This window comes from Hemitrygon akajei, chromosome 5 (genome assembly GCF_048418815.1).
Source record: "Hemitrygon akajei chromosome 5, sHemAka1.3, whole genome shotgun sequence".
Taxonomy (NCBI): domain Eukaryota; kingdom Metazoa; phylum Chordata; class Chondrichthyes; order Myliobatiformes; family Dasyatidae; genus Hemitrygon; species Hemitrygon akajei.
In genome coordinates, this window is record NC_133128.1 from 133843910 (window position 1) to 133857111 (window position 13202).

At 40.7% G+C, this 13202-nt stretch overlaps 1 protein-coding gene across 4 annotated transcripts in view; it reads right to left on the reverse strand.

Moving 5' to 3' along the window:
* Positions 1-13202, reverse strand: part of LOC140728185 (partitioning defective 3 homolog B-like) — a 1189360-nt gene that overhangs the window by 736513 nt on the left and 439645 nt on the right. For all 4 annotated transcript variants that reach the window (XM_073046530.1, XM_073046528.1, XM_073046527.1 and 1 more), the window contains one exon: positions 12650-12774. In XM_073046530.1, the coding sequence (XP_072902631.1) occupies positions 12650-12774 (125 nt within the window). The remainder of the gene's footprint in view (positions 1-12649; positions 12775-13202) is intronic.

Here is a 13202-nt window from a genome sequence, read left to right on the forward strand (position 1 = left end):
CAACCTTGCTGCAGATGTTTGGAAAGGAAAAAAGGGAAGAGTTTTCAGAAAGGGAATTGGTTGCAGATTTGGTAAAATTAGCATTGCTGTAACATGCTACTTGGCTGTTACAAAACATGTGCTGGTGGTCCATACCAAGCAGCCACCATTTTCCAACAAAGACGTGTAGCCAAGGGCAGAGAAGAGGTTGACTTCTGATCACTCTGGAAATGAAAGCTTTTTGCGTAAAAAAAAGGACCTCCTTTATTATACAGTATTGATTTCACTTGCACTAGTCTCACACTGGTACTGTTTATTCAATGCCACTCAACTTACAATGGAATGGGGATCAGTTCAACAGGAAAGAAAAGTATTTTACAAGGAATCCTTGACCAGACTTGAGCAGAGGAATGTGTAAACCACTTTTAAGTTTTCTGTGGAAATGATAGCTCAGCAATTCTGCAAATGGAGATAAACATACACTTATCAATGTGGTGCTGGCCTGCAGTGACACAAAACATGTTTATTTTAAACCCACATTCACTGAAATCTTATCAAAAGCCTTTAATCAAACAGTGCCCATGGAAGTGAGACAAAAAGTTCTCTTAAAGAAAACAAAGAAAAGGAACACCCAGAAATATCCACTTTTTTTAAAAAAAAGAATCAACGGAGTGCTTTCATGGAGGATTATTATTGTGTTACAGCACATCAAAATAAAGACGGCTGATACCTTTTAAATGTATGTTTAAGCGTGAAATTCTTTGTGACAACTAACAGCCTCGTAGGTCAGCAAGGGAAAAAAATCATCAGTTCTCTCAGCAACCCTGAAGCTGCAATACAACCGAGTGAGTATATTGAGGATCTGTATAATTAACCCTTGGGATAATGAGCATCTCATTCTCATTTCCCAAAATGTGGTTGACTGTTACATCAGGAAGACACGTGGGCGATGCAATGTGCAAAGCTTTGCGTCAAGACAGAAACTTCTTCCCAATACTAATTACTTGTTCTCACTGCTGAAGACAGATTCTACAGGCAGGCCTTTGATCAAAAGAGACAAAATAAAACTTTCAGTGAGCAGCTGATGTGGCTGGGTTAGTGCATCTCAGTGGGGAACAGTTTTGTCTCCAATTCAGAGGATCAAGAGTTCAACTCGCACTCCAGAAAACCAGTGTGACAGCTTTCAGTCTACTCAAATTGCCCCTGCAGATGAGACCTCCCATATGTCCTGTCTGAGCACTGCTGTGACATTCTCCCTTTTCATCAGTGAAAACCATGCACCTCTTTTATGCCCTTTCTTTTACGTCTAAACAAAGAAACCCAGGAATGATGAGCTGCCAGTCTTGTCCCTCGTGCAACCAGACCTATGCAATGAAAAAAAAACATCATAATTCCACATACAACATTACTGTCAGAGGTGCCATATTTTGAATGAGATAATAAAATGAAGTCCAGTCTGTTTCACCTGTGGATGCAAAACATCCCTTGACAACCACTCCCAAGAGGAACAGTGTAATTCTGCCTGGTATGCTCGCTGATATTTATCCTTTTATCAACATCACTGAACCACATTATCTATTCTTTACTACACTGTCATTCTGATTTGAAAACAGAAAAGCAGGAGGAAGTTGGATGAAGTATTGGAGGGATGGGTTAGTAAATTTGCTGATGACACAAAGGTTGGGGGTGTTGCGGCTAGTGTGGAGGGCTGTTAGAGGTTATAGCGGGACATTGATAGGATGCAAAACTTGGCTGAGAAGTGGCAGATGGACTTCAACCCAGATAAGTGTGAGGTGGTTCATTTTGGTAGGTCATATATGATGGCAGAATATGGTATTAATGGTAAGACTCTTGGCAGTGTGGAGGATCAGAGGGATCTTGGGTTCCAAGTCCATAGGACACTCAAAGCTGCTGTGCAGGTTGACTCTGTGGTTAAGAAAGCATATGGTGCATTGGCCTTCATCAATGTTGCAGCTATATAGGACCCTGGTCAGACCCCATTTGAGTACTGTGCTCAGTTCTGGTCGCCTCACTATAGGAAGGATGTGGAATACATAGAAAGGGTGCAGAGGAGATTTACAAGGATGATGCCTGGATTGGGGAGCATGCCTTATGAGAATAGGTTGAGTGAACTCAGCCTTTTCTCCTTGGAGCAACAGAGGATGAAAGGTGACCTGATCGAGGTGTAAAAGATAATGAGAGGCATTGATCATGTGGATAGTCAGCAGCTTTTTCCCAGGGCTGAAATGGCTAGCACGAGAGGGCACAGTTTTAAGGTGCTTGATAGTAGGTACAGAGGAAATGTCAGGGGTAAGTATTTTTACGCAGAGAGTGAGAGTACGTGGAATGGGCTGCCGGCGACGGTGGTGGAGGCAGATACAATAGGCTCTTTTAAGAGACTCCTGGACAGGTACATGGAGCTCAGAAAAATAGGCTATGGGTAACCCTCGGTAATTTCTAAGGTAAAGACATGTTCAGCACAGTTTTGTGGGCCAAAGGGCCTGTATAGTGCTAAAGGTTTTCTATGTTTCTAAGTTGTGGTCCATGTAGATACGAATGACATAGGTAGGAAGAGTGACGAGGTTCTGCATAGGGAGTTCAGGGAGTTAGGTGCTAAGGGCCTCCAGGTTTGTGATCTCAGGATTGCTTCCCGTGCTGCATGGATCACTGGGCTCTCTTCCAAGGGAGGAGGAACCAGTACTGAAGAGATGATTTGCACCTGAACTGCAGGGGGACTAATATCCTAGTGGGAAAGTTTGCTAATGCTGCACATTGGGGGCTTACATGAGAGTTGCAGGGGGATGGTAACCAAAAGTCAGAACAGATAGTGGAGAGGCTACAGAGACAGATGTTGTTAAGACCTCAGACAGATTCAGGATTCAAAAGGTTGAGCATGGTGCAAATAATGTTCTGAGATCTGTATATTTCAACGCAAGCAGTATTGCCTGAAAGGCAGATGAGCTCAGGACATGGATCAACACATGGAATTATAATATTGTAGCCATTTGTGAGATGTAGTTGCAGGATGGGCAGGACTGGCAGCTCAAAATTCCGGGGCTCCATTGTTTTAGGCAAGACAGAACAGGAGGGATGGCATCACAAGTCAAGGGAAATGTCACAGCAGTGCTCTGTCAAGACAGGCAGAAGAACTCGCCTCGTGAGGCTTTATGGGTGGAACTGAGGAATAAGCAAGGAATGACCATGTTAATGCGACTACATTATAGACAACCCAATAGACCACAGGATTCAGAGGAACAAATTTGCAGAGATCGCAGACTGTTACGGAAAACATAAGGTTTTTATAGTAAGTGATTTTAACTTTCCATATGTTGATTGGGACTCCTATATCGTAAAAGGACGAGATGGGATAGAGTTTGTCAAGTATATACAGAAAAGTTTGCTTAATCTGTAGATAGAAATCCCAATGAAAGAGCGTACAATATTGGATATACTATTAGGGAATGAGACAGGGCAGGTGACAGAAGTTTGTGTAGTGGAACACTTTGCATCCAGTGATCATAAAGCCATTAGATTCAAAGTAAATATGGAAAAGGATAGGTCTGGTCCACAGGTTGAGATTGTGGAAAAGGCTAATTTTGAAAGGATCTGGCAAGTGGGGATTGGGACAGGCTGTTTTCTGGCAAAGGTGTACTTGTTAAGTGGGAGGCCTTCAAAAGTAAAACTTTGAGAGTACAAAGCTTGTATGTGGCTGTTCGATTAAAAGGGTAAGGTAACAAGTATAGGGAATCCTGGTCTTCTAGAGATATTCAGGCCCTGGTTAAGAACAAGAAGGAGATGCCTAGTAGGTATAGGCAGGTAGGAACTATTGTAGGCCTTATAGAGTATAAGGAATGTGAGAAAACACTGAAGAAAGAATCAAGAGAGCGAAAGGAAGGCACAAGGTTACCCCAGCAGAGAAGGTGAAGGAGAATCATAATGGATTCTACAGATAAGTTAAAAGCAAAAGCACTGCAAGGGATAAAATCGGTCTCCTGGAAGTTCAGAATGTTAGTGTTTGCGTGGAAGCAAAAGAGATTGGGGAGATCTTAAAAGGAGTTTTTGCATCTGTATTTACCTGGGAGACGGGCACGGAGTCTACAGAAGTGAGGCGAAGCAGCAGTGAGGTCATGGACCCCATACAGATTAGAGAGGAGGAGGTGTTTGCTCTCTTGAGGCAAGTTCATTTGGATAATTCTCCAGGCCTTGACAAGCTGTTCCCTTGGAACCTGTGGGAGGCAAGTATGAGAAACGGCAGGGGCCCAAGTAGAGATATTTAAACCATCCTTGGTGACAGGTAAGGTACCAGAGAATTGGAGGATAACTAATGTTTTTCCACTGTTTACAAAAGTCTTTAAAAATAAACCAGGGAATTGTAAGCTGGTGAGCCTGACATAGTCATTGGAAGGTATTCTAAGGGACTAGATAAGTGAGTATTTGGATAGATAGGGACCGATTAGGGATAACCAGCATGGTTTTGTACGTGGTAGGTCATGTCTAACCAATGGATCTTGCACCTTCAGATGTGAAGGCATTACTTTCTCCTCAATAAGTGTTTGCTTGAAGATGTTCTCATCTTTTAGTTATAAAGGGACACAGCATGGAAACAGGCCCTTTGGCTAGTGAGTCCATGACAACTTACAACCATCCATTTACACTAATCAAACATCAATCCCTTTTATTTAATCTTGAGCTCCCTACAGATTCCACCTACACACCAGAAGCAACTTACTACATCCAATTAAACTATGAGTCTTGCACATCATTAGGATATGAAAAGAAACTGGAGGACCCACTTGGACATAGGGAGAACATGCCCTCAAGGTCAGGACTGAACTGGGATCTCTAAGGAGTTCCCACCAGCTGCACCATGATGTCAATTCACGCTTGACTAGCAGAATGGTGAATGAGAGAGGTTCAGCACTCCCAAGAAATTCTGGGCAACTAATCATTTCTCAGTCATCTGGATGGGAACGGCATGCAACTGGCTGCATATTGTGGAAAGACAAGATGGAATCATTTAAGGAAAATTTAATGGAAGCATCCAAGATGTTTTGAGAAAGAGAAAGCATCTTCCCCTACCTACTTGCAAGAGAGCTGATACTCAAATGACATAAGACTTATGATAAATGGCAAAGGAGGCAAGGATGAAATTCCTGGTTTTTTTAAAAGCACAATGACCTGTGACGTATAATGCATTGTCCGAAAGGTTACTTCTGCCAAATTCAATGTTTACTTCTGCAGTTGGATGAATGATTTAACAGGACACATCTGCAGGAATATAGGGAAAGAATCCAGGGAATAGAAGTAATTGAAATAGAATTAATTTTGAAAAAATGGCACAGGTTTGAAAAGCTGAATGGCTTCCTATTTGTAGGATTCTAAAATGTGCTTATGCTTGAGTATGCTTCCTTTGCTTACAAAACAATAAGAGGTAGGTTATTAGTTCTAATGCCCAGGACCAACATGTAGACTAACTGTATAGTGGAAGTAATCATCAGCTGTACCCTCTGTGGAACTCCGGACAATCAAGCTCCTGAACCAGCATGGATAACTTCATTCACCTTAACTCTGAACTGATTCCACAACCCATGGACTCACTTTCAAGGACTTTACTACTTGAAACTAACACAGGATGCAAATGAGAGATTACTTAATCCATCAGATCTGAGGTGACTCTTCCCTTGTCCTCTGGGAATATTAGCGCTGACTGGACAATTTCTTGAAGGCTTCAACACAAGCTCCTCCCTCCAACCACCACACATTCCTGCCACCCACTAACCAACCATCACCACGTTGAATTATTTGGCACATTGAATCTCAGGGTGAAACACTCTCCTACAACAAAAGGAAAATATTCATATTCTTACATTTCCCACTTGTGTTATTCTTTGACTGTTAGTCAAAAAGACTCTCTTCCTATTTCCAATATTTTTAAACAAATAATTAAAAGGGAGCATTAAAAGTAGATTGAAACAAATGTTATATTAAGCATCTCTATAATCTGCCCACAAGGTGCTCTCAACAATGTCTGGAAGGTTGATCTTTAATGACTGGCAACTCCGAGTGAGTTCCAAAATGGTCTGAATCTTCTAATAACTAAACATCATCCTCCTTCTCTTTCCCTAACAACTATTCAATCACATTCATATAATTCACTAATTCTTCAAGTGATATTCTTTCTTCAGCCCTCGTGCTTAAACTTTTCCGAAATATGAGCCATGATTTCATCCAAAAATGGGACAAGAGCAAAGAACCTAATGGCCACTTCTTGTTCACCTGTTTCAAAAATAATTCACTATCCCTGTCTTAATCATGGTGAACCTACCATATATGTTCACTATGGTTCTGCGGTCTCCATTAATTCAGAGAAGGTGTATATCATGAACTCTCTGTAAGACCACCAACAATCTAGAAAGCTCAAGGCAAAATGTACTCTTTCATCTTAGATGAGCGAGCCTGCAATCATCTCCAGGTAGCTCAAGATCACCCAGCCCTTGGACAACAAGATATCTTCCAGGTTGGACATCCTCTACCCATCAGCATGCATCAGTGTATCTCAGCAACACATGACCAAAGCTTCTTAATAGCACCTCCACCAACAAATTGCAACCATCCCTATTTACTGGTCCAAACGACATACTGTATTGAATAGGCATACAGTTTTTCCACAACACCCTGCCAGATTCTAGCATTGTAGCATCCTCATCACATGATCTACCACTGTTCAAGGTAGTTTTCAAAGGGTAACAACAGAAAAGTGGATATTATCAGCACCAATATCCCAAAGCATGAAATTTGTCAGATCTCCAATTTATTAATCAAACCTTAAGGTACCAGGTTTAAAAACTACAATTAACGATACATAAAATGAAAAGAAATGAAAATCAACATAATTCCTAGAGGAAAGGGCCTCAATTTCGTGATCATTCTGAAGGACAACTACTCTCACTGTGCAGGATTTACTCAGTTCCAGTATTAACATAATTCTATAAAAGTAACATCAAAAAATGCCATATATACTGTGTATCTAAAGAGGGCATGGTTCATTTTTAAGGTCTCAGTCTCAAACTACTTATATACTGAGCTGTTTGAGTAACATTCTAGACTGATGCTGTTATAAAGCAGGCTCAAACACAGACACACATGTATGTGCTTATAGATATACTATAATGAAAAAGACTCTAAAGTGAAACATGGTGAAAGCTGACATCTGAAATTGTAGATTTAAATTACATTGTTAAAAAGAATTCAATTGCGCTGAAGCACCTTCCACATCCAGACTTGCATCCTTGCGTTCTCATTTTATGAGGTGTGATGATATGGTCTTTAATTTTCACTCTTGCTGTCAAGGGTGAAGCTCCTTCAAATCATCCAAGACAAAGAATGGAATCTATGGAGAAGGACTGGGAATCCTTTATATACTGACAGTCTCCTCTACAAAGATGTTACAACAACAGTGGCAGCTAATCTTTCCCCATGATAGCATGTTCTGTCTGTTGCCAACACTCTGTTCAATCCCGTGCCAGATATCCTGTCACAATCACTTTGAAAATGTCATGCAGAAGTCATTTAAAAAAATCATGCAAATGGGATCTAACACTGAAGAGCGGTTCAGCAGGTTAATTAAAAAAAAGATAGGAACAGAAAAGGAAATGGGCAAAGGATGTTAGAAAACAATCAAGATTGACTACGTTGGCATCCATCCAGCTTGATTAATTTTATAGGAAGCATCTTCCATTCTCTGTGGAACTGTTTTATTTCTGAGCTCTCCAATTTTGACAGGATCTCCTGCCCAGAGTCCACCTGCATCCCTAAATGATATGGCATGGCTCCTGTTATTTGTGCAGTGAGACTGAGGGTGGAAAACAGCTGAAATGACAAGAGTAACTGGTCATTTACAGATCAATGTCATAACCATCCTAGCTTCCCTGCCCAGTGCTGCATAACCTCAAGTTGGTCATGGCGTACTCAGAGGTTCTAAGGGAATGAAGAATTCATCCAAATCCCAGAAAGAAATCAAATCACTGAAGGATACTTCTGTGAGGCACTTTGGGCATTTAAGAAGTTGGCTTATGAGAAAACATGACAATATTTCCTCTTGGTGTTTCCCTATGTTATTTTTACAGGCTACTGATGTTCAGTTTGGCTAGAAACAGGCACAGCAGTTTTGGAAAAAAACAATCAAATATAGTGAAATCATTGGTGAAAATTGCAACCCTTTCAAGAGGTTCGGTTTCAATGGAACGCTTGCAGGTGTACATTTCAATCAGTTGACTTCAGTTACTTATTTCAGCCTTTGAGAAAAAGTATGCGATCTTTTTTCTTCCTGCTGTGAACAGATTTAGTACAAGAATTACATAGTTACGGGACACAGAATAGGGAGGACTTAGATTGCACAAAAAAAAACATCCTAATATTGACAAATGCAAGCATTTTCCCAGTTATTCCCATCACTGAGCCTGTACTGACATCATAAGGGTAAATGGGTTATCTTTTCAAATACAAAAAGCAAGATTTTGAAAAATTATTTTAAACATAAAATTTTCAGTGTGATCATAATGAGATGGAGAGATAGAGAATCAGAATCAGGTTTAATATCACTGGCATATGTTGTGCAATACATAATAAAAATTATAAATTACAATAAGAAATTTTATATAAAATAGGTAGTGCAAAAAGAGAGCAAGAATATCGTCCATTCAGAAATATGATGGACAAAGCTATTCCTAAAATATCTTCAGGCTCCCGTACCTCCTCCTTGGTGGTAGCAAGGAGAAGAGGGCAAGTCCTTTCTGAGGCATCACCTTTTGAAGATGTCCCTGAAGCTGGGGAGTCTAGTGCCCTTGATGGAGCTGGCTGAGTTTACAACTTTCTGCAGTTTTTTTCCCGAAACAGTGCAGTGGCCCCTCCATACTGAGCAGTGATACTATATTTTATATATATATATAGAGAGAGAGAGAGAGAGAGAGAGAGAGAGCGAGTGAGCGAGCAAAAGAGAGAGAGAGAGAGACTTGAACAGTATCACAGATATCAAGGAAAATATTTTTTGTGGTCTGTGATTAACTGAACAGGAGATGCAAATATTACCTTAAATTCACTGCCAATTACAGCATTATTTGCAAACTAATTTCCTGAAAAATTGGCAATTTAAGCAATTCCCTAGAGTGGGAGGACACTTCTTTCATTATGTTTGCTGTTAAACTCGAGATGCAAACCAAGCTACCAGGGAAGGCTTAATTATCATTTAGAATTGGGAGACAGGTGGAGATAAATTAACAAGGCTAGAATTGCTGCTTGTTCCTCCTGATAACCAAGCAAGAAGTTCTTCATTGAATGACTTGGAAAAAGATACCAACCAACTTAAGAACTAAAATATAATGTGTTCTCTGAAAGGAGATTACAAAAATATGTGGGAACAATGGCAATTTTAGTTTACACATCCCCCATCAGATCACACCTTGGCTCACTTATGTACCATTTATGAAAAGTACCATGATGCTATGTGTGAGGTTGCTTTGATAACATTTCCCAACCTTGTGAACTCACCACCACAAAGACATAGGCAGCAGACACATGACAGTTAACATCATGTTCAAATCACAGATAACACTGACAGACAACTCACATACAACACTAAAGATCTCTGTCGAGCTTGTAGTTTTTTATGCAGTTGTGTTTTTACGGGTTTAGGTACAGGGGAATTAGAGATTGGGGCAGTAAATGAAGATTCAGGGATAGGAGCCAGAGTCCAAGTCAAAGTGTTCCATGGGAGTAGACCAGTGATCCTGTGGTGGATGTCACGTTGGCAGGTCCCATGGAGGAGGGCTCGTGATCCCCAAGTCATGTTGACAAGTCCTGGGATTGGAGGTCAGTGTGGTCAAAGTCTGAAGGTCATGAACTAAATTCAGCAAGCTGCAAAGTCAAGGTGTAATATTGTTGTATCTGGAAGTTGGAAGCCCAATGTCTGCAAGTCTATGAGTCTGGGTAGGGACAAACACTCCCCCCCCCACCCCCACCCTCTCAAGACAGCAAGTCGAGGTCAACCACAAGCAGTGAGTCTTGGGTCGATACCAAAGGTTTAATCCTAGAGGTTGACTACCTAAGTCGGCAAGTCCGGAAGTCAAGGCCCAATGTCAAGGTCCATAGGTAGAGGGCCTGGAAGACGGAGGCCAGATGTCTGTGAATCTGGGATAGTGACACAAGTTTGGAGGTCTGAAGGTGACCTGCCTGTGTGTGTGAGTGGGTGGGTGGGTGGTAGGGAGAAAAGGGCATGTTTTGCTATTGTTGTTTTCTTGCTACTTGTGTTGTTCTGCCGTACATTGTGAGCATGCAATGTTGTCACCAGAATGTGTGGCGATACTTGTGGGCTGCCCTTAGCATATCCTTACATTGTGGTGGTTAACACAAATAAAGCATTTCACTGTAGGTTTTGAGACCAAAAAAAAAAATCTGAATCTCATCTATTTAGCTACATTCCCTGATAGCTGCTATCTTAAGATCCTAAAGTTTTCAACACATTCATAATAATAAAAGGAAGGTGATTTATTTCCCAGTCAGGAACATGTTTGGCAAAGGGAGACTTCAGGTGGAGTTATTCCCATCGTTCTGCAGCCTTCCCCTGTCTTACCGGTAGAGGCTACAAGCTTGGGAGATGTTCCAAATAAGCTTGGCAAATAGCCGTCATCTTTGCTAAACACTACGACTGAGTGTTTTGGTGTATGAGATGTTGCTAACTTGTCACTTACACGTCAATGCCTGAATGTTGTCTAGGTCTTGCTGCATGCCGTAAGGGTTGAAGAGTTCTGAATGGTGATGAACTATAGAATCACAATCAAGTGTCCCCACTTTGAACTTCACAGTAGCAGCAAGGTAATTGAAGCAGCACTGATAGAACAAGCTTGGTCATGGATTGTGTTGGTGGCAAGTGTAGAGCCACAGAAAGGGATTATTCCACTGTGGCCTGAATAAGTTTCAACTGTAAACAAAGGAGATTCAGCAGATGTTGGAAATCCACAGCAACACACAAAATATGCTGGAAAACACAGCAGGTCAGGCAGCATTTATGGAGAGGAACATACAATTTGAACAAACAGGACTGATGAAGGGTCTCAGTCCGAAACATCAACTGTATATTCCTCTCATAGATGCTGCCTGACCTGCTGAGTTCTTCCAGCTTTTTGTGTACATTTCCATTGCGGCAGAAAGACTTTGGGTATGGTGAACATATAGGATCCATTGCCTTTCAGTGATGTCCTCTAAGCAATATTTTTGCTGATTCTGCTCATCCAATGACATCAGCTCAGTTATAATCTACTTGCTTTTTAAATCCACTGACCTGGTTTTACTGCATCAATGTATTTGTGTCTTGGTATACAAAACTGCCATAACTGAATTAATGTAGACAATTCCAATCTGCCTCACCAGGCAAGAATTCCACAGGGCTGTGTAGAATGCCAGATTCAATTCCTACCCAAGATTGATCCTTAGTGAGTTCTGTGGAGACTAAAACTTGATTTTCCCATGTTCTTAATGGATATGTTGGATTACAATTGCCCCAACATCTCTTATCAGGCTCATCCTTGATTTGAAAAGTCTAAGAAAAGAATGAAATTCCATTGAAACAAGCTTTCTGTATCATCAACCCCTACCTTCACTCTGTCAAAGGTTATTCAGAGAAAGCCATTTCTGTGAAGTCAAGAGAAGACCTTAGGGTCCACCCTTGGCTACAACCCAGACTCTTTTGAGTCAGTAGTCAAGAGGAAGTCACCAAGCAAACTGTTATCCATTATGGCCAATCTGGCACATCCTCGCCATGACCTTCTGAATAAGCAGAGAAGCATCTTTTCGAACACTCATTCAGCTCCGCTGTCACAAGGATCACTACAGAAAATCTTTCCTGCCAAATGCAATAAGCACATACAACAGTACGTCTCTGTGTGACAGGTAAACACACATCATAGTACAGTAGTCTCTACTTTATTATTACACATTGATCACTATTTTTATATTATTACTATGTTTACATTATTAATATTCTGTATTTATTATTAGTTAAGCACACTGCTAAGTGTGTTTTTAAATGTTGCTGCTGTAATGAGAGAATTTCCAACTCAGGATCAATAAAGTCTTATTATTATTATTATTATTATTATTATTATTATTATTAAATGTCTTTGCAGTGGTCCTAAAGATAAGTGTGAGAGCACTGTGGACAAAGCCAACCAGCATTAAGGCTGATAAAGTCACAAATAGCTTAAAGCCATTGCATCTGCAATAAGTCAAAAAGCAATTGCTTTTCTTTTGAGGTCCGCATTAGGTATCAAGAACCCCAAATTCTTTTCAACATATAGAATACCCTTTCATGATCATCAAACGTTTGAGTATCAGTTAGTGGCAGCAGAGGAAGAAGTGTAAAACTTTGAACATTTTTCAGTTCAAGCTCTTCTATAAGCTAACAAGGCAACTTTGAACTGTGGAAAAAAAATCCTGCTGTGCCCAAGAGGGTTGCAAGGATCAGTCTCATTAACGTTCTCCACGGTGTCTATTAACTCCCAAGTACTAAAGGTTAACTGAGTCCTTAGCTGCTTAACATCAGTATTTGAATCTCCACACCCATGCACACCTCCCCCTTCCCCCAACATCCATGCTTGGTCTTCGAGCCATGGCTTACTGTTATGACTGGCTTCACGTGCAGGTTCCTGTTAGCGGGATCATCAGGCTGAGATGCACCTTGCTGTAACTGGGCAGGTGGTACAAGAGCTGGGTCACTGCTTCGCCGTACTAGAAGCGGCGTGCCTGTTGAGAACAGATTTAAATCAGCAGGATATCTCAAAAAGCACAACAATACCCCATATAATTAAGACTAATGAATATCACTTATCTCCTTAAAAAGTATTACTCTTTGATGTAAATATTCAAAGCATTTATGTTCTCTTTTGCTTAATTGCAACACGTTAGCTAATTTGGTTTTATCAAGCACTGGTAAATCAGGATAACCTGTAATATTACACACAAATAAGGTATATGTCTTAATTCCCAACAACCCACTCCCCAAAATAAACTGGTCCACATAGCTCTTGCACTTGCAGACTATGAGGGGTGATTGATAAGTTAAGGAAGAAGGAGTTAATTTTAGAAAACCTAGCACATTTATTTTTCAACATAGTCCCCTCCTACATTTACACACTTAGTCCAGTGGTCGTGGAGCATATGGATCTTGGACT